Consider the following 21,725-nt stretch of genomic DNA (forward strand, 5'->3'; position numbering starts at 1 on the left):
TTCTGAATAGATGTAATTGTAATTTTATAAAAAATATAAAATATTTATATAATTACACATGATTTTAAGATATAAAATTGTAATTTACCCAAATTTTTATTTAAAGATATTCTCCACGTCTCAACCAACTTTGATAATCTTAAATATTATTAAATTAAGTCAACATAAATTCGGTAGGGTATGAGACCATGCCACTGGCTGACACACAGCCCTACTATGAAATTCCAGTCAAATTAGATATTCTAATTCTACTAAAAGATCATTCCTAGTAACAAATCTTGTGGCTAATAAAGTGTAATAAAATAGCAAGAGAGGTGGCGGACCACTGGATCTTCCAGTTTCTGTAATTCCCAAGCAAATATGGGAGTCTGAACCAACTTCCACAAATGGCTCTCATCAAACTCACACACTTGCACATTCTATTGCCTCAATGCTTGAATTAATTTCGATTCTCCCATTTCCATACTCTTTCTGGAATGATACCTTTCCCAGTTTAACTTTACAACCACACGATTTTCGGAGGCTTCTTGTTAGATTCACAGGCCCACCAAGACTGATTCACAACTCTTTACTTCACTTTGCTACACCATCTCACACGTTTTCTTCTTCATTTTCTCTCTCTTGATCTTCACATGCATTAAGACTGTGTTACAGTTCAGTTTACTTTTATCAACCTTGGTTCTTGAATATGCGCCTTACAAGCGTTCCGCTTTCCAAGATTTTGTGAACTGCGACCTTTCTTGTAATCCGCCTGTTGTTGATTCTTGTTAAAGGAAGTGTCTCGTGATCTGGGTTTTTGTTGTTTTTCGTGATTCTGGGGTGAAGTTTTAGTGGGTAAAGGTTGGAACTTTTCCACTTCAAGATTCTAGCTTTTCCTGGGGAGTTTCGTTTAGTATTTGAGATCTTTGAGAAAAAGTAGTTCTGCTTTCCTGGTTCTCGTGGGCTGTAAGATTTCATACTCATTGATTTTCCCTTATTTTTATATTGTTGAACATTTGGTGAATCATTCTACGATCTTGTAAGAAGATGGATTCCTGCTGTGCGACCATTAAAGCTAAGATTCTGCCTGCGCGAACCAATGGGGGTTTAAGCAACGGAGAAAATGGATTTTGGGGAGAAAAAATTAGAGGCAGTTTGAAAGACAAGGTTTTTGGAAGAACTCGACAGAATCTGAGTGGGAAAAGGTCAGGAAATTTGAAGCCCGGAGTCACCGTCTCTGTTCTTACGCGTGACATTAACAAAGAAATGGTGGTAAGAAAGCACCCCTTGTTCATAAACTTGGTTTTATGCAATGTTTTGTGGCTGTCGTTTGATTGGAACAATGGTTGCAGGCATTTGAATCTTCGTCATTCTTTGAAGAGAATCCGAAGGCAGATCCTGGAACAGTTGCCTCAATAATCTTGGGTGGAGGTGCTGGAACTCGCCTTTTTCCTCTTACAAGCAGGAGAGCTAAACCAGCAGTAAGACAAGATTTTTATTTGAGTTGCTTAACTGTATTTTTCTTGTGTTGGTTCATTCTTATATAGATGTCATTTTCACTTATGATTAATGTATATTGGTTGCTGATTAGGTACAAGAATTAATATTTGTACAATCTGTAGGTTCCAATTGGTGGCTGTTACAGGCTAATTGATGTACCGATGAGCAACTGCATTAACAGTGGGATAAGAAAGATTTTCATTTTGACTCAGTTCAACTCTTTTTCCCTTAATCGGCACCTTGCTCGGACCTATAATTTTGGAAACGGCGTGAATTTCGGGGATGGTTTTGTGGAGGTGAGATGTGAAATGACTGAAAGCTTTATGGAGTAATTGGCTATGATTTATAGTACTTGATTTGAACTTAATTTCTGGAAGTTTTTCATTTGCTGTCAGCAAATAATTTTCGCTAGATGGACTAATTACTTTTGTCCTATACGATAGTATGAGTTCTTGTTTTTCTTGTTCAGTTTCGGACCCACAACTGTTTGTCACAATTTTGAAGCGTATGTATTTTGGACATAGGTTCTAGCTGCCACGCAGACACCAGGGGATGCAGGAAAGAAATGGTTCCAAGGAACAGCAGATGCTGTTCGACAATTTATATGGGTTTTTGAGGTGCGTGGTTAAATATTGTTGTGAAATCATTTTTGGGAAGGAATAATTTGGTGGGTCTTAATGTGTTCGTAGGATGCCAAGAACAAAAATGTTGAGCACATATTAATTTTGTCGGGGGACCATCTTTACAGAATGGACTACATGGATTTTGTTCAGGTACTCTGGTGACTTGAGGCAGTATCTTCACGTCACTTTATGTTCTTAATCAAGACTTCACTAATGATGAATAATGTGCTTGCAGAAACATATAGATACAAATGCAGACATTACGGTTTCGTGTGTGCCCATGGATGATAGGTGTGTGCTTGATCCATCCTTTCAACTTTGATGTTAGCGCATCTCCTACTTCATGCTCAGGGACTTGTTAGAGATCCACAAATGAGTTCATAGATATACGAACTTTGTAGCATAAAAACTTTATAAATTTTTCGAAGATGGATTACTGAGTTTGTTCAATTGTTTTCCGACAATGCAGCCGAGCCTCAGATTATGGGTTGATGAAAGTTGATGAAACGGGCCGTATCATTCAGTTTGCTGAGAAACCAAAAGGCTCTGTTCTGAAATCAATGGTAAAGTCTCCACTGGCGAGCAGAAGTTGCTGAGCTTTATGTACTCTATGACATTTGTCATTCATAATTGGGTTGAGGAAATTCAGTCTTGCTGTTTATACTGTAAATATCCATCTCACATTCTATCTCTCACTTGTTCTTTCCATCATTCTTTACACCATGTGATGATGTCTCTGCAGCAAGTCGATACCTCTCTCTTGGGACTTTCTAGTCAAGAGGCTATGAACTTTCCCTACATTGCCTCAATGGGTGTTTACGTGTTTAGGACTGATGTCCTATTGAAGCTTCTGAGATGGACATACCCGTCATGCAATGACTTTGGCTCCGAAATCATTCCTTCAGCTGTGAAGGATCATAATGTTCAGGTGATATTGGGATCAGCAATTTTTGTAGGGATGTTTTAATTTGGTTTTCTGTATTGAATTTTTCGATTCATCCTGTTACCAGGCATATTTATTTAGTGACTACTGGGAGGACATTGGAACCATAAAGTCATTCTTTGATGCCAACTTGGCCCTCACTGATCAGGTCAGTCTCACTGTTGCTGATTTTTTTTCTGAGAACCGTTTTGCTAAAATCTGATAAAATATAATTGCCAATTTGATCTGCATCTGGCGATTTGTCAAAAAATTCTAAGACAAATATTAATTCAACGATATGGGTTGTGAAAAGACTAGCATTGCTTGCAATAAGGAGGAGCATTACACATAATGCCGAAAGTTTCGGGCTCTGTATCTAAATCTGCAAGCTAAATGCGGGTCATGTTCTGTTTCAGTCTCCAAAGTTCGATTTTAATGATCCGAAGACTCCTTTCTATACATCTCCAAGATTCTTGCCACCTACTAAGGTCGAAAAATGCAGGGTATGCTGCTTATCTTTCATCTGTAGTGCTTTTCGCTTCTTGTTCTGGCATATCTGATAAAAGTGTTTCTTCCAGATAGTGGATGCAATAATTTCACATGGTTGCTTCTTGCGGGAATGTAGTGTTCAGCACTCTATTGTAGGTGTAAGATCACGCTTAGACTATGGTGTTGAGCTTAAGGTAAATTCTATACCTTGAGCTCTAAAAATCATTTCCTTTTAGTTCTAGACATCTTTTGCAGCTGAGGAAATGACTTCTTCCTCTGTGTTTCAACGTGGTTTTTGTTAATAGACCATGGTTTTTAATGAATGTTGGGGCAACATGCTCGTGGGTGTTCTTTGTTAAGCTAAAAAAGTACGATTCCTGAAAGAAAAAATCTTGCCTTTTTCAGGATACTATGATGATGGGTGCAGATTATTATCAAACGGAATCTGAAATTGCATCTCTTCTGGCAGAAGGAAAGGTTCCTATTGGTGTTGGACATAACACTAAAATCAGGTAAGATTCAGATTAAAGTGTGTTTGATAAAAACTCGGAAAATGCTGCCTTCGATTTAGATTATGTGCATTGTCCTTTCCAGACTGACTCATCGTCATTGCTTTTTCTTGAAGTAATTGTATAATTGACAAGAATGCAAAGATTGGAAAGGATGTCATCATTGCAAATAAAGATGTAAGTTTCTAGTTACTCTATCTACAACTTGTTGACGAAGAAGAAAAGTTCAATCTGTACTGATAAAGTTTCTGGTTTGCCGGATGCCTCAGTGTGTTGAAGAAGCCGACAGGGCTGATGAAGGATTCTACATTAGATCAGGCATCACAGTTATACTGAAGAATTCCACCATTAAAGATGGAACAATCATATAAAGGAATCTTTATACTGGGTTGACCCACTGTAAGAAGCTGACACTGCTTTCTGCTTGCATAGATAGTAGAGTCCAATTTTCATGGGTGAATAAGTAACTAGTCTACCCTGTATGTAAGAACTAGAGAACACTAGCTTCTTGACATTAATACCTGAATAAATGTGAGCTTTTGGCTTTCCTAGGTTAAGTAAGATAAAAATCTAGTTCAGTTCAGATACCCTTTGAGGTGTAAACATGTAAAAGAATTCTCGATTTTGAGAAATAATACTGACACTCTTGTAATCATGTTTTCTATTACAGATGCTTTGTGCCATTACTGACCTGTATTGTCTTCAAAATCTGAGTCTTGCCCATTACTGACCTGTATTGTCTTCAAAATCTGAGTCTTGCATATTTCTCGCGAATCTTGTTGAGTTTCTGTGATTGATCTGCAATCAGACTAGCTGTCGAAGGGTTTTCGCTAAACACAATCTCATAGCCATCAGAAAAGTCATCCATCCCTTCAGTCAGAAGTTGCCAGAACAAGCCGCCGGCTGCTACGCCTCCACTTCCGGCCGATGAATATATTGCTGAATAAACCATATTAAACAGGTCATCTCTCTTGTACGTGTCATATCCAGCATCCTTGGATGACTTTCCAAACTCTGCAAACAGAACCGGCTTCTGCAGAACGGTCTGCGCATCTTGAATGTGGCTGTTGAGCCAATCGTTCAAGAACAAGAGCTGGGCTTCGTCGCTTTGGCTGGTTAACCTGTTCATCAAACAGAAGGAATATTAATTTTCCAGGTTTGGCCATGTGAACTGAGACAGGTGAGGTTACAGCAATGGTTACCATTGGTCTGGATATGAGTGAACAGTGGCAAAATCTATGTCTGAAATCCGGTTGTTTGTAATGAAATCTGTTCCCACTTGAAACTGTGGATTGTTTTGCTGCTCGTGGGCATCTGATTGGCCATAAAAGCCTTCTAGCCCGGCTTCCAGCAGGTGATTACGGTCTATAGATTTCAGGTAAGAAGCCATCTCTGCGATCCAGGCCTGGGGGAGAGAGAACCACCGTAGTTAGCTCCACCTGCATTTATATCTACTTAATCATTATCAGTGGAGGTTAATTGCAATTGGCACCCCCATTTCGTTCTTAGTGTGCTATAGTTTAGAAATTTGATGAGTTACTATTTTTTTTAGGGGAATAATTTATTTATTTATAATATCACAAGAGGATAAATTGCATTAAACTCGTTAAAAATATAATATATTGTACCAATATATGTATTAAATAAATCTAATATATTTGTAAATATTGTTTCATGTGGTCCGGGTCCAAAACCAAAGACCCGCCCAAACCCTACCAGGGTCGTAAAACCAAAAGCCATCTCCAACTCCAACCACAGTCAAGTCCATAAAATCAAACTCGTCCAAATCCCAAAACCAGTCAATTAGATCCAAACCCGACCCATTTTAAACAAATTAAGGAGGGGACTCTACTTGACCCGCTGTATTTGTCATTCCTAGTGATTGGTGAAGTTTAACAGATTCAAGTGCCAATCACAAGACCACTAGTGAGTGGGTGTGTGGGTTGGAAAAGTAGGTGAGGTGTTGGGTTCAATTTGAGCCAGAAAATCAAGAAAAGCAGCTGTTGATAACAAGCAAAAATAAGTGGCCATAAAACCTGTATGGTGCTGCCTGATGGATCTCTGCTGCACCTTGGCTCATTCATAAGCTCCCACGCCATTATCGTAGGATCATCTTTGTAAGCAATTCCCGTGATGCTGTTTTCTCTTGTCAGAACAGCCTAATTATCAAGAAGACTCCAAACTTTAAGAACTTACATTAATCATCATCGCTCCCCGGATAAATATGTAAGAAAGTAAAATGAACTATGAGTAAAAGAAAACAAGAACATCGACCATTGATTAAGGAGGATCTGAAGTTGTGACAGAAACCTGTGTTTCCTTACTTTAATGTGGTTCTTGTAGTACCCCTTCACTGCTGAGTTCGTGAAGAAATCATCATCAGAAGATAAGTTCTGGCCCTGATTTCTTGCCCAGTTCACGTACTGTTTCTTCCCTCCAGAATCCTCATAATTGTTCACCAGGCTCAGTATCAGCTTAATCCCATATTTTCCAGCTTCAGACACCACAAAATCCAGTCCCTGTCACGACAAACCTGTCAGGAAAACGAGAATGCCTGAAATCTGTGATCAAAACACGAGCCAGACCTGGAACATGTGTTCATTGTAAGAGCCTGGAGAATACTGCAACGGAGAAAATCCGCCGTCCCTGAAAGCCCAAGTTCTTGCAATTTCCAGGCCATGATTTGCAGCTTGTTGAAATGCAGAAGAGATTTTGAATCTCTGAGATGGATCAGAAGCCACGTACATTAACCAGTAGGAATTGAATCCGTGACCGTAATACCGGCTGCCGTTGAGGATGAAATGCTCTCTCTCCACTGTGATGAATCCATCTTCTGCTGTGGCCTGGAAATGCGACTTCTGTGTGTGGATCAAGAAAGCAAGCAAGAATATCAGACCCCAATTCTTCATTTTTGTACTGTCAACAAGTTTTCTATAGTTTCTCTTTGATATTGTAATTGCCATGTCTTGAATTTATGATTCTGTCTCTACTTTTACTTTAATCAAAAGGTATCATAAGGTTCTGTGGTTTGTGCTTTAAATTTCTTCACAACAATGAAAACGTATATAGTAAATGTGGTTTCCCTAATTTCATTTCCCTTAAAGACAATATTAGCGACAAATATAGCCAGAAATGGAAATTCAGTCCTGCAATGGAAGTATTTTTGGTTTTGCATGGATTGATTTTAGCAATTCAGTCATGTAACTTTAATATTGCGTTATTCCAATCTTTTTTCGACCAATTTGGCTGGAAAACTACATATGACTTGCACGTGACCTAATTAAATTGCAAATTTTAATTCCGTAAATTAATCATGCAGGACTAAAAATACCAACTCTTACTCAACAATTAGTGCAAGACCAATAATGCCAACCCTCCCTAAGTTAGGGCAATAAAATTGCAATTTAATTAGGTTATGAGCAAGTCACATACAATTTTTTAGTCAAGTTAGTCAAAAAAAGAATAAAATTATAAAAATCAATTAATTTAAAAAGAAAGTTACCAACTCTAAATTATGAGACTAAAATTGCAATCTTGCCTTTAAAAAGACAATGCATTTACAATTGTCTAAATTTCATTATTTATCAAGTAGTTTTTCCACTTTTGTGCCATCTCATCATGTATTTGATTGTTAGTTGCCATTAGTAATTGAGTGGACTGAGTAGCAAGAGGAAAGCCTGACAAGCATCATGATCATTATCATCATGTATAAATTGAATTAGATTAACTAATAAAATACTCCATGAAAACAAAATTTCCAAGGAATCTATATTACATACTTTTTGTGGCACGTAAAATCTTTCTTTTGCCACCACCGGTATCATAATAAATGAGCCTTTTTCTTGAACCACAAGCTCTAGGACTAGTCCACTCAACTTTGGTTGTATTCTAAACTTTTACATGCCACATTTTGATAATTAAGACCTTTCGTACATAGGTAAAAAATGTTGTAAAATTATTATCATACATATATAATGGTACGAATATGTGTATATATGCCGCTAGCAATATTAATCAACTAATATAGAACGATAACAATAATTTGACGGTTCAGCACAAAAAGCCCACAACTCTAGTAAACAAAATGATGATCAACTTCAATTGATGATTTATAGAAATTGGTAATATTACATCTGGTTGTATAAGTACTCAAAAATTTTGATATTATGTACAACTAGTTGTACAAGTACTCGTTTATGTCATAAAAAGTCGGATTCGACCCACCTCGCAAATTTGAATTAAAAGTTTGTAATATGAAAGGGCAAAGTTCGAATTTCCAATTTCACTCATAATATTATCTTAATGAATAGGTTATTATTATGAAATAGACAGACATTTGAGGTTGTGGTATGAAATGGATGGGAGGGCTGTTTCCAATATGTTGTCACCGTCAATGTTACAATAATTTTGAGGTAGCCAATATCCATGCACGTGAATCTTGACAACTAACAGCTCTACAAAAAGTTGCGAACGAAATGGAGTACACGAGACTCGGAATCTTTAGTGTATGTATGTTTCCAATGTTACAATGGTGTCCGTTCCCAAAGTCCTACACAACTGCCAATAAACAGACTCCCATTGCAGTGTAAGAAAACGGGGTTATCTGTCTGAACTATATTATATTCACTTTTCTGCATATCAACTGATGCATGGTTATTGAATTACATTACGCATTGATATGAAGATAAAGCATTTCACTAACACATTTTCAGTTCTCCCATCTGGTGATATTAGGGAGAATGCACCTCATCTCCAAGATGAAAAAATAAATTGATTTAAACAAATACATCCCTGGATACTATTGCCTAATGCATTGTATTCACCTCTCCTCAGAGTTGAACCTGTTCCATGCCGCCTGTCGTAGATAGAGCATTGAGCGTCTGTGAGATGTATAGCCAAGCGAGAAAGTAACACGAGTATAGAAACAAAAACCCATTGAGGCAAATACTGTCACTTGAAGTTGCTACTTTCTTCATGTGGATTATCCTAATTTACACTTCAGGTGTTACTGACTTTACAGCGACGTGATGCTACAAGATGTGCATCAACTGATTACCGGAAGAATTTCGCATATGTATTTTTTCTGAATGGTAGCTCCTCCTTGATGCACTTTGTCAGGATGCGCATAAAGAGTTGCCTTCCTGTAAGCTTTCTTTACAGTTTACAGCAGCAGTTGTTACGATCTCTGTCAGGGAAATAGGCTGCCGGCCGCTGTCTGGCCCAAGGATCTGAAAATGAAAATGCTTAATGCATTTGGCTTCCAGATTTGAAGACCAAAAAAGTTATAAAGATGCCTCCAAAATCTTATTATCACTTGTAATAGAGTTAAGCAAGCTCAAACCATAACACATTTAGTAGCAATTTATTCCACCAGTAATACACAACAAGACACCCCCAATTTGGTCTTCAAATCATGATCTGGATACCCAAATATAGACTAAAAAAAACTTGGTAATAATTGTAATAGTATATCAGGAGCATACGGTAAGAAATGCATACATATCGCAAGGTCGAGAGAAGTGCATTGCAAGTTCCCCTACTTTTGCGTGGTCCATCTCTTAATATCAGCATCAAATGATTCAGCTAGTCTCTGCAATAAGACACAGAGTCTTGTCATAATACAAATCTACAGGGATTTCGTCAGTCATTGTAATTCAAATTTGTCGTAAGAGAAATTGTATTTCTCTCAGCCTGCTCTTTTCGGGCAAGTGGATCATGTATATTCTTCTCTGAAAGTGCTTTTGCCTGAAAGGTACAAAGAATGAGTTTGATTGTGACAAAAATTACATGTGTAACGTTTAGCAATTGTTTCAAAGATCAAGTGGAGAAGTGCGTACTGCTTGCTCCATTATCCTCCGATGCCTCTCTAATCTTGCTTCACATCTCGGCACTGATTCAGTACTCATCCATTTTCCAGATCCTGCAGGAAAGTTTGATCCATCATCTTCTGCCATACAAGTGAAGAATCTATTTGTGTAAAGAAAAATCAGTCAGACTAATATACGAACTTAGGAAGATAAGAACCTTTCTGTGGGGTATCTGTCAGCCTGTGTTCTTTGCTTTCTCTAGAGCAAGCTCACGGGCCTCTGTTGTGGCTCTTTCCGCTGCAGCTCATTCTGCTCTAAGCTTGACTTGTGTGGAGGCCTTATCAGCCGATTGCTTCACCAAAGAGGCTTTCTCAAGCTTCTCCTAAGCCTCTACCAGAACTCTTTGTTGAACTCTCTCCAGCTTCAGCAAATGCCCTCTCATGAGGTTCTCGTATTGCTCTTTCTATAGCTATTTTATCCTTTTCCCACTAAAGCCCTCTTGATAGCTTCAATACATTGCTGGTTCCAACAAGATTCTCCATTTCCTTTCCATGTTTAGGCCTATTCCTAGAGCTCTTTCAATACAATGCTAGTTCTAACTGCTGTTGTGCGAGAACATCTTATGAAATGTGAATTTTCCTCAAATCAGCACAAAAATTCTAATTCTATAGAATTGCAAGCCTTGAGGGACAAAAAAGATATTCTCTCGATGGAAACTGAAATTTGGGTTTGCAGCTTTCAAGGATATCTAAAGGTCGAGATGCTCTTTCCGATCACATAACTCAGATTGCTTCGACACTCAGCAACATCAAATTGATTTCTGCCAGGAATGAGGTATGCCTCTTAAGAACCCTTATGTTGGATTGGGCACCGGGACACAGAATTCTGCATTCAAAAGTAAGTTTTTGGGCATTGATTTTGCTGGAAAACTGTATTGGATAATGGATTTCGATACAAATTCTTGTATACTTGTGAACGAAGTTGACGAACTACATAAAAATGGAATGACTTCCCAAGAACTGAAATAAGATACTTGTTCGAAAATTTCGCATTGACTGAAAGAGAATATATTTGGATAACAAAAAGCTCAGAAGCATACTCGTAGTGGGCTTCCCATCAATCTGATACTGAAATCAAAAGATTAATGGATTCTCTCAAAGATGACGAATTAAAAGATACTTGGAGGATACATTTTTTCAAAGACACATAGGTCATAAGGGCTCTAAAAAGGCAAAACCAAAAGGAATGCCGCCCATATCTCCTGAAGCCAAGTCAAATTGACATGAATTTAAACAGTCCAATGATTTGAGCGGCAAAATTATTGAAGCTCAAACACGGTTATAATCTATTAAGTTAAAAACAACTGACTATCTAAAGAAGCGCAACAAAGGGAAATCAATAGTTGAAGACAAAATGTACAGATGTAAATGCTTAGAGCCTATTCTGTCAGCAAAATTTGTGTTACTTGCCATAGAACATGCTTATCCCCCATGGAGTTTAACTTACAAGGTAATGACAAATGCAATGTCAGGAGAAGGGAAAGCAACATCACTTTACATAGGTAAGGAGCATCAAAATCAGTGGTTGGACATGACTTCTCCATCATTAAATGTTGAATCAACCATTTGCTAAAGTCATGTCCAGCCACACATTTTAATGCTCCCTACTTATGCAAGATGATGTTTTCTCTATTCTTGAAATTACATTTCCCATTACCTCTTAACTTAAACTCCATATGGAGAAATATATGCTATGGCATGTAAGACAATAGCATTCTGCTGACAAAATAGGCTTTAAGCATTTACATTTGTACGTTTTGCTTTCAACAATTGATTTTGCCTTGTTGTGCTTCTATGGAAAACTGGTTGTCTCCAACCTAACAAAAGCATTGTATATGAGCTCCAATAATCCAATAATTTTATTGCTCTAGTCATTGGGCTATTTAAATTCATGTAATCTTGACCTCGCTCTAGGAGAGATAGGTGAAGCTCTTCTTAATTTCACCTTTCAGAGTCCTAAGCGACTTTGTATAGTTGAAAAAATGTGTTCTCCATGTGTCTTTTAATAGATTTGTCATCTTTAAGAGAATACGTGGATTTTTTTATTTTAATATTAGATTGATTGAGTATGTTTCTCACCCTTTTATGCATCATAGATACTCAATTTCACTCAATGTGAAATTCTCAAACAAGTATTATTTCAGTACCCCAAGAAATTATTTCATTTTTATGTAGCTCGTCAACTTAGTTCACAAGTATCCAATGGTTTGTACCAGGATCTCTTATCCAATACAGCTATCTAGCATAATCAATGCACAAAAACTCACTCCTCAATGATAAATTCAGTGCCTCGATGCCCATTCCAACAGAAGAGTTTAAGAGGTAGTACCTCATTTGTGGCAAAAAACAATTTGATGTTGCTCATTGTTGGTGCATGTTGAGTTATGTGATTTGCATGAGCATCTTGACCTTGAGATACCCGTGCAAAGTTGCTAACCCAGTTCAAGGTGAGAGAATATCTTCTTTATCCCTTGAGCTTGCAATTCTATCGAATTGAACTTTTTTGTGGAGATTCAAGGAAGATTTAAATTTCATAGGATGTTCTTGCACAAGAGCCATACCCAATCTGTAGTCACAAATTAACTTAAGTCGGAGGGTTTTCTGCATGTTTGAATGAAAAAACAAAAAAAAGGAAGTCAACTTCACTAAATAGAACGGAATACGAAATCGGTAAATGGGCATTCATGTTTTCAGAATAGACTCATCACTTATGTTATGAAAAAGGCACATAGCACCTTTTAATAAAATTAACATACATAGAATATATATTTACTGACAACATCTACATTACCACAAAAAGAATAAAACGAGACAAATTTTGTTTAGTTATAGGATCAAACAAAGTTAGATATATAACCACATCATTATTCGATGTGCTTATGCAGCACAACATATTTTAATGAAATACTATCGTGAATAAAACATGAGAACATTAAGAACAAAGTAAGAAAACACTAAGACCAAGGTTATCAAATAGAAAATGTAAAGTATAGAAGTGTGATCGTGCAGACAATGTACAAACTCTAAAAGGCTCAAGTACTCGTATCAAAGACAAAACACTTAGGCAAGAAAATTGTATAAGGTCTAGAGGATAGAATGAGAATCTGTCTCGAGCCCATTACATGGAAGTGTCTAGCAATCCCATCCATGAAACATATCTCAAAATGGAAGTCACAAAAGATAAAGAATAATCAATACCAAACACATGAGGGAATGCATACATGTAACATGTCCTAAACTGAGATGTGATTTCATGTGTAAACTTTCTCAATACCAAACTTTCTTAATGCAGAAGACAACCATCTAGGACAGAGTATACCTGAAACTAATATCATATCATGGATTCATAATTAAAGTATAAACATCATCATCATTTTGACATTGTATTTCATATGCTTTCACTTAAAATTCCAAATGCGTGGAGTGAGACAATAATAGTTTCTGAATCTGACCCATCCCTCTCTCATTCATTCCGTTCTTTTTTGGAAATAAGTTGTCGAGCTTACGAGTGTCATCCCCGTACTGATGTCATAAATTGCCTTTAAAAAATGCCTAAAATGAATTAATATAAACTCCAGGATTTATATGTATTTTCCTCTGTGAAAAATTAAAAACCAACATGCAACTTATCCAAGTTATGCCACTTGATCCAATGCTGAAACTTAGAACATTAAGCAGTCAGTTAATACAAAACAGAGGAGCCAAGATAAGTTGTTAAGATCTATACAAAATTCAAGAAAACCAAGATCTAACAAAGTTATCAGTTCAAGAATTCATAAAAAGTGCAAATCAGTCCGTATCAGTCAGTAGATGCAATGAATCAACGCAGTCCGGAAAAATAAGGGAGGAAACAATCTGAACAGAAAACATCTTAAATCCTTCCCAGTTTCCACCAAATCACACACATTCATGCCGGAATCAAAAGTTAACAAGAAATGAAGAAAATTGACATTAAATTTCACATGCAACCAAAACAATCAACACAACAAGGATCTAAGAAACTACCTCTGAGAACCATCAGAAACGCTCAAGGGAAAACCATGGCGGAGGTTCTGAAGGAGGAGGCGGAGGTTCTGGAGGAGGAGGTGGAGGTTCTTGAGGGCGGAGGAGGAGGTTGTACGATGGAGGATTTCTGACGAGGGGTTTAGAAAGAAGCAGGCGATAATCAAGAGCGCAAGTGCCATGGATGATATGCGGCGCTGAGAGTGACAGTTCTTTTTATAGTGCAGTAAAAAGCGCAGACATGAGTAGGTCAAAATCAGGTTTCCCAATGAGGACACAACCTGCGAAAATCCAGTGGGCTCAAATCTTTGTCAGTGTACTCTGCCCCCTAATTCTACTACTCATCATCATGTAATAAATAATTTTATATAAAACAAACTATGGCATTTCATGAAATTTCAATTGAACTTTAAAATCTATTTGTTAGGGTTGCAGTGTTTATGCTGAAATAAATTAAACCCTAAAGAATTTCCATTCATGATTTTATTTGTGAGTAGTAAGAATTAAACAAAATTTATATGAGTTTGATTATAAATTTTTTATCATTTCAGAATCATCAATTAATTGAAATTTTTTTAACTGAAGACGATTGTATTCTGAAAAATTCATCCAATTGAATATTTCATGATATATATAGCGTAGTAATTAATCTTCCTGTAAGCTTGATTGTACTTAATTCTCACAATAGTATCTGGAAAATTCATCCAATTGAATATTTCATGATATATATGGCGTAGTAATTAATCTTCCTGTAAGCTTGATTGTACTTAATTCTCACAATAGTAAGATCAATATGAAAAATAGTTATTAACGTAAAATTTAAATCAAATTGAGATGATCACCTGCATGGAATTACTACGTGAATCTGTTGTGTTTAGCATGCACTAGTTACGACAAAAATTGTCTGGTTTAAACTTAGTGTATGGAGTTGCAGGTATAATCAATCCATTCCAGCAGCTCAAGGAGGAAGATGATACTTTCCCTACTTGATGCAGGTCGCACGATTTGGGGTCGGGTCGCTGGACCTGATACCCTAAGATCGGGTCGCTAAACCCTTTTTGAATTTCTTACAAGTGGATCCTAATAAAAAGAACAAACGTTAGGCTTGCCGGGTAGCCCCATCTAAGGCCCTCCGATGCTTAAGTCAGAAAAAATGGGGTCGAAAACAATCAGCTAAGAGCGAGTGAGATTAAGAAAATATGATAAATGCACTTGTCAAAATATTCATAAATGCCAGGTGAGCGTCCTAGTGTCAAGTGATCCGACGGCTACCAAGGCGGGTGGGTTCCATGGGTGCGGGTCAGCCCGACCCGCGTCTTCATGCGCGGATCCTGTCCTTAGTTGCATATTCCTTTGAAAAATAGGGATATTTTGATCTTCCGGAAATTACCCTCATCACTGCTCTATTTAATTAATGTTTGTTGTAAATAGTGTGTTTCTCTTTTAGCGGTTTTTAATTAGTGATGCAACTTCTTATTTTGTTTCTCAGTTTTTGAACGACATGGAGCGTTAGTTGATAGTGAGTTAGAGATATTTTGTTGGGGCTTGTGTATATAGACTTTGTTCTCTTCATATGAGGAAACCATTTTATAGAAATAGATGTAGGATTTCCTTGTATGTTCATATCAACATTGCTTCATGGGATCAATATTTTGTTCCCGCCTAGGTATATAAACCTGTAGCTTCTCGTACTCTTCATATGAGAAAACCATTTTACAAAAATAGATCTATATTTGGGAAGGGTCAGGTGCTCACGCTGCTGAACTTCTACAAGTTCATAAAAAGCACAGTCAAAATGGAAAACCTGCTTACATTGCGTTGTAAGAAAATTCATTTGTGCATATCAACTGGTAACACATTATGGCCTTGATGTGAAAATAAGCATTTCACTAGCACAATTTCAGTTCTCCCACCTGGTGATATTAGGGAAATAGACCAGAAAAAATAAATTGAAGTAAATAAATACATTCCGGATAATTTTGCTATTACATTATTATCCACCTCTCCTCTGAGTTGAACTTGTTCCATGCAGCCTGCCATAGATAGAGAAAGAGCAAGCGTGTCGGTGAGATGTAGAACCAAGCAAGACAGTAACACAAGAGTACAGAAATCAATTACATATTTTTGTGATGCCATAGAGGCAAAAACCGTCACTTGAATTTGCTATTTCTTAATGTGGATTATCCTAACTTTACATCTTCAGCTGTTGCTGACTTTATAGCGACGTGATGCTACAAGATGTGCATCAACTGATAACTGGAAGAATTTTCACTTTAGAAAACTTAGGAATGGTTCCAATTCTGACAATCTTGTCAATTTTCCATTTCACTAGTGCAGATATCATAAGATGCTAGCAAGGATACTATTCCACATACTATTACATTTATAAACTTACCTTAGAACGTCGAGAACCTTATCGTCGCATATGTGTTTTGCTGAATGGCAACTCCTCTTTGCTGCACTTCGTTAGGACGTACATAAAAAGTAGCCTTCCTGTAAGCTATCTCAAGGGAAACAATTTTCGCATATGTTATGATATCTATCAGGGAAATAGGCTGCCAGATGCTGTCTGGCCCAAGGATATGTAAATGAAAATTAGTTAATACATCCGGCTTCCAGATTTGAAGACCAAAAATAGTGATAAAAGATGTCTACAGAATCTTCTAATCACTTGTAACAGAGTTAGGCAAACTTAAACCATAACGCATTTAGTAGCAATTTATTCCACCATAATACAAACCAAGAGACCTCCAGTTTTGTTTTCAAATCTTGATATGGAAGGAAGTACCCAAATACAGACTAAAAAAACATGCTGATAAACGTAATAGTAAATCAGTAGCATATGGGAAGAGAATGCATAGTTGCATACATATTGCAAGGTCGAGAGAAGTGCAAGCAAGTTCCCCTCCTTTCCTATGGTCCATCTCTTAATATCAGCAGCAAGCGATTCAGCTAGTCTGTGCAATAAGACACATAGAATCTTGTCACAACACAAACTCAGTTTCAAGAATACAAATCTATGGGGATTTTGGCAATCATTAATTCAAATTTTCCATAAGGGATATTACATTTCTCTATGCCTGCTCTTTCAGGTCAAGTAGATCATGCATATTCTTTCTGCAAGTGCTTTTGCCTGAAAGAACCAGTTTAATTGGGATAAAAATTACATAATTTCTAATATTAAGCAATGGGTTCAAAGATCAAGTGGAGAAGTACATATTGCACGCCTCTCCATGTTCTTTCCACTTGAGCATTCCTTGCATTAGCAAGTGTATCATTGTGACTGACATGGTAATTTCCCATCATCCCAGCAAATATAGGATCCAAATCTTTATACTTTACTCTAGCATTATTCTCTTTTGAACCATAAGCCTCATGGTTAATCTTAATTTCCTTATCCAAAACTTTCCGGTGGCCCTTTGGTCTAGGCTCAGAACCATTCCTTTTTCTATTCATTACATTTTTGCTATTCTTATACTTACTTGAGCCTGCTCTATGGCTTTCTTCAAGGCAGCAGCAAAATACAGCAACTGTTGAATTTTCATCAAATACCTCATCTAAGAAAGTTGGTGAACATTCAGCATCAATCTTTCCAGAAGCACCTTCTTTAGAAGCAAAGTTTAATGATATTCTCTGATCCGTATTAGCATTTAGATTTGATGGACGACTTGAAGGTGTTGGCGCTTACGAGAAGTAGATACAGCTCTTGTGAGAGAACACATTATGAAATGTGAATCTTCCTCAAATCAAGACAAAAATTCTAATTCTCTAGAATTGCAAGCCTTGAGGAAAATAGAAAATATTCTCTCAATGAAACTGGAATTGGGATTGGCAGCTTTCAAGGGATATCTAAAGGTCAAGATGATTCTTCAGATCATATAACTCAGAGTGCACCAATGCTAAGCGACCTCAAAAAGATTTCTGCTAGGACTGAGATACTAGCTTTTAAGAACCCTTACGGTGGTTAGGCACCGAAACACTGAATTTTTTGTTGAGTGAGTTTTTGGGCATTGATTCTATTGGAAATAGTATTGGATAATGGATTTCGGTACAAATCTTTGGATACTTGTGAACGAAGCTGACGAGTTACATAAAAATGGAATGAGTTTCCCAAACTCTGAAATAAAATATTTCCGAGAACTTCCCATTTATCGAGTTGGAATACCTTTAGAGCACAAAAAGGTTAGAAGCATACTCGTCGTGGGTTTCCTATCAATCTAATACTGAAATCAAAAGATTAATGGATTCTCTCAAAGATGACGAGCCAATTAAAAGATACTTGGAGGACAAATTTCAACGACACAAAGTTCCTAAGGACTCTGAAAGGCAAAACCAGGAGGAACCCCACCCATCTCTCTTGGAGCGAGGTCATGATGACATGGGTTTAAATAGTCCAATGACTAGAGCGGCAAAATTATTGGAGCTCAAATATGATTCTTTTTGTTAAGTTAGAGACAATCGACTTTTCAAAGAAGCACAACAAAGAGAAATCAATTGCTCAAGACAAGATGTATAGATGTGGATGCTTAGAAACATGTGCTATGGTAGGTAACACAATCGTATCTGCTTGCAAAATAGACTCTAAGCATTCATATCTATACATTTTGTCTTCAGCAATTGATTTTCCTTTGTTGTTCTTCTTTGGAAAGTCGATTGTCTCTAACTTAACAAAAAAGAACCGTATTTGAGCTCCAATAATTTTGTCGCTCTAGTGATTGGACTTATTTAAACCCATGTCATCATGACCTCGCTCCAAGAGAGATGGGTGGGGTTCCTCCTGGTTTTGCCTTTCAGAGTCCTTAGGAACTTTGTGTCGTTGATATTTGTCCTCCAAGTATCTTTTAACTGCCTCGTCATCTTTGAGAGAATCCATTAATCTTTTGATTTCAGTATTAGATTGATAGGAAACCCACGACGAGTATGCTTCTAACCCTTTTGTGCTCTAAAGGTATTCCAACTCGGTAAATGGGAAGTTCTCGGACAAGTATTTTATTTCAGAGTCTTGGAAAGTCATTCCATTTTTATGTAGCTCGTCAACTTCGTTCACAAATATCCAAGTATTTGTATCTGTATCCATTATCCAATACAATTATCCAACAAAATCAATACCCAAAAATTCACTCCTTAATGAAAAATTCAATGCCCCGGTGCCCAATCCAACCGAAGAGTTCTTAATAGGTAGTACCTCATTCCTTTCAAAAATCAATATGATGTTGCTCAATGCTGGTGTACTTGAGTCATCCGATCTAGATGAGCATCTTGACCTTTAGATATCCCTGCAAAGCTACTAACCCCCATTCCATTTCCATATAGAGAATATCTTCTTTATCCCTCAAAGGTTGCAATTCCATAGGATTAGAATCTTTGTGCCGATTTGAGGAAGATTACATTTCATAACATGTCCCAGCACAAGAGTGGTACCCAATATCTCATCACAAATTAACTTCAGTCGGAAGGTTTTCTGCATGTTTGAGAAGGGGAAAAAAAAAGGTGAATTTTACTAAACAAAACAGAATCTGAAATGGGTAAATTGGCATTTCATGTTTCCAAAATAGATCTCATCTCACAAGCATAGGACAGAGTACAGAGTTCATTAAGCATTTAAAACATCATCATCAATGTGACATTGTATTTCATATGCTTTCGCTTAACACTCCAAAAAAACAGTATGAGACAATCATAGTTTCCGAATCCAACCCCATCCCTCTCTCGTTCATTCCGTACTTTGTTGGAAATTAAGTTGTCTAGCTTACGAGTATTATCCGTAATGATGTCATTATTTGCCTTTAAAAATGCCTAAAATGAATTTAAAAAAACTCCAGGCATCACAAGTATTTTCCTCCCCAGAGGTGAAAAAATTAAACACCAACATGCAACTTATCTAGAATTATGCCACTTGATCCAATGCTGAAATGTAGAACATTAAACATCCAGTTAATACAAGCCCAGAGGAGTCTAATTAAGTTGTTAAGATCTAAAAAAAAATGAATAAACCCAAAATCTAACAAAAATTGAATAAACCCAAGATCTAACAAAATTATCAATTTAAGAATGTCTAAAAAGTGTGAATCAGGGAGAAAACAATCTGAAACATAAACATCTTAAATCAAAAGTTGCCAAAAGAGTGAAGAAAATTGACATTAAATTTCACATGCAACCAAAACAATCAACACAATAAGGATCTAAGGAACTACCTCTGAGAACCATCAGAGAAGCTTAAGGGAAAACCACGAAGGAGGTTCTGGAGAAGGAGGTGGTTGGTGGGGCAGGTTCTTGAGGGCGGTGGAGGATTTCTGACGACGGGTTTAGAAAGGAGGAGGTGATAATGAGGAGGGCAAGAGCGATGGATTCAGAGTTGCAGTGATGTGCGGCGCTGAGAGTGACAGTCCTTTTTATAGTGCAGTAAAAAGCGCAAACATGAGTAGGTCAAAATCAGGTTTCCCAATTAGGACACAACCTGCGACAATCCAGTGGGCTGCATCTTTGTCAGTGTAGTCTGCCCCCTGATTCTACTACTCATCATCATGTAATAAGATAATTTTATATAGCATTTTCATGATATTTCAATTGAATTTTGATATTTGTTTGCTAGGGTTGCAGTGTTTATGCTGAAATAAATTAAATACTAAAGAATTTCCGTTCATGATTTTGTTTGTGAGTAGCAAGAATTACATAAAATTTATCTGAATTTAATTGTAATTTTTTTTATCATTTTAGAATCACAAGTTAACTAAATAAATTTTAATTGAAACGGTTGTATTCTTGAAAATTCACCAAATTGAATCCTTGGTAACATATAATGACATAGTAATTAATCTATCGGTAAACACCAATAAGATCAATTTGAAAAATAGTTATTGACATAAATCTAAATGAAAATTAAATAAATATTCCCCCTGAATCAACTGTGTTTTAGCATACATTTCTTCTTTGATCCGTCAGAGTTGGGTTGCAGCCTCGACCCGAGCAGGAGTTCGATGTGTCTGGAAACTCAATGGAAGGGTTTTCTTCAACTTGAGCATTCATTCCGAGTCGACAACAACAATTACACCTTTTCCTTTTCTGCATGCCCCTACCACTTGTACGGTTTAAAAAAGGCCCCTCGTGGCACTTCTTTACAAACCATACCTTTCAACTATTACAACAGTGGAGTGACTTCTTAATAAATTTACAGGCCAAATTTACAAACAAATATACAGAAATAGTAAAAGAATAAAGGAATCACAAAAAATATTAGATTGTGGATAAAGGCTCATAGAGCCAGATCCAAATATAGGGAACACGGTCACTAGGCACCGCACCCAACCAAAACCAAACCCACGGTTGCACCACACATAGAAGCAACAACTATTTTTCTAATCACAAAGTCCACCACAAGATTCCGGTCACCAAGACCCACCACAAAGGTTCTTAGTTCACTGAGAACTTTTATCAGTAAGTGGAAAAGAAGAAGAAGGAAGAAACACTGTTAACCGGTTAGGTTGGCCGAAGGCCAAAACCCCCTTATAAATGGTTAACACATTTAAGAGGGGTGTGGAAGAAGAGGGGTCGGGAGTGAGTTCCCAAAAGCCACTGGAAAATATGGCTGGGGAAGATCACAGCCATAATGGCGAGAGAGAGAGAGAGAGAGATAACAGAGGTGGCGCAGCCAAGAAGGAGAGAGAGGGAGAAGTGAGGCGGTAGAAATGAGAGTAAGAGGGTTAGGGTTAAATAGTTAGGAACCTGGGTTCGATACGGGTGTGGGCCTCCAAGTGGGCCTATATTTAATGGGTCATTGGGCCACAAATTTCTTACACCACTAAACTAAAAGAGGTAAACACAAAACAACAAAATCG

At 37.2% G+C, this 21,725-nt stretch overlaps 2 protein-coding genes and 2 long non-coding RNA genes across 9 annotated transcripts; 1 reads left to right on the forward strand and 3 right to left on the reverse strand.

Moving 5' to 3' along the window:
* Positions 1–312: 312 nt before the first annotated feature.
* LOC105166289 (glucose-1-phosphate adenylyltransferase large subunit 2, chloroplastic/amyloplastic) lies at positions 313–5,307 on the forward strand. 4 transcript variants are annotated; one of them, XM_088882516.1, is made up of 15 exons: positions 313–1,251; positions 1,332–1,460; positions 1,602–1,775; positions 2,004–2,096; positions 2,169–2,252; positions 2,338–2,393; positions 2,572–2,665; positions 2,845–3,030; positions 3,113–3,193; positions 3,441–3,527; positions 3,603–3,707; positions 3,919–4,025; positions 4,139–4,199; positions 4,292–4,421; positions 4,831–5,307. In XM_088882516.1, the coding sequence occupies exons 1-14, from the start codon at positions 1,027–1,029 to the stop codon at positions 4,391–4,393; spliced, it is 1,584 nt and encodes a 527-aa protein (XP_088738642.1). In that variant the 5' UTR covers positions 313–1,026; the 3' UTR covers positions 4,394–4,421; positions 4,831–5,307. The 4 variants fall into 4 exon arrangements, with proteins under 4 accessions (XP_088738642.1, XP_088738643.1, XP_088738641.1 ...); XM_088882517.1 differs by lacking the exon at positions 4,831–5,307 and adding an exon at positions 4,693–4,730; XM_088882515.1 differs by lacking the exon at positions 4,831–5,307 and having other exon boundaries at positions 314–945; positions 1,027–1,251; positions 4,292–4,712.
* LOC105166118 (mannan endo-1,4-beta-mannosidase 7) lies at positions 4,765–7,044 on the reverse strand. The gene is made up of 5 exons (XM_011085356.3): positions 6,608–7,044; positions 6,347–6,541; positions 6,059–6,181; positions 5,225–5,427; positions 4,765–5,143 (listed from the first exon to the last, which is right to left on the reverse strand). The coding sequence occupies exons 1-5, from the start codon at positions 6,983–6,985 to the stop codon at positions 4,765–4,767; spliced, it is 1,278 nt and encodes a 425-aa protein (XP_011083658.1). The 5' UTR covers positions 6,986–7,044.
* A 1,595-nt stretch (positions 7,045–8,639) lies between these two features.
* Positions 8,640–14,240, reverse strand: LOC105166119 (uncharacterized). 3 transcript variants are annotated; one of them, XR_848142.3, is made up of 6 exons: positions 13,894–14,238; positions 12,218–12,489; positions 10,047–10,714; positions 9,860–9,942; positions 9,522–9,767; positions 8,640–9,250 (listed from the first exon to the last, which is right to left on the reverse strand). It is a non-coding gene; the product is annotated as an uncharacterized LOC105166119 (long non-coding RNA). The 3 variants fall into 3 exon arrangements; XR_016066514.1 differs by having other exon boundaries at positions 10,047–12,454; positions 13,894–14,240; XR_016066513.1 differs by having other exon boundaries at positions 10,047–12,489; positions 13,894–14,240.
* A 1,444-nt stretch (positions 14,241–15,684) lies between these two features.
* On the reverse strand, positions 15,685–21,592 carry LOC105166120 (uncharacterized). The gene is made up of 5 exons (XR_848143.3): positions 20,085–21,592; positions 17,373–19,351; positions 16,760–16,847; positions 16,286–16,390; positions 15,685–15,923 (listed from the first exon to the last, which is right to left on the reverse strand). It is a non-coding gene; the product is annotated as an uncharacterized LOC105166120 (long non-coding RNA).
* Positions 21,593–21,725: the final 133 nt, after the last annotated feature.

The sequence above is a fragment of the Sesamum indicum genome, linkage group LG7 (genome assembly GCF_026168435.1).
Source record: "Sesamum indicum cultivar Baizhima isolate 11 linkage group LG7, ASM2616843v1, whole genome shotgun sequence".
Taxonomy (NCBI): Eukaryota; Viridiplantae; Streptophyta; class Magnoliopsida; order Lamiales; family Pedaliaceae; genus Sesamum; species Sesamum indicum.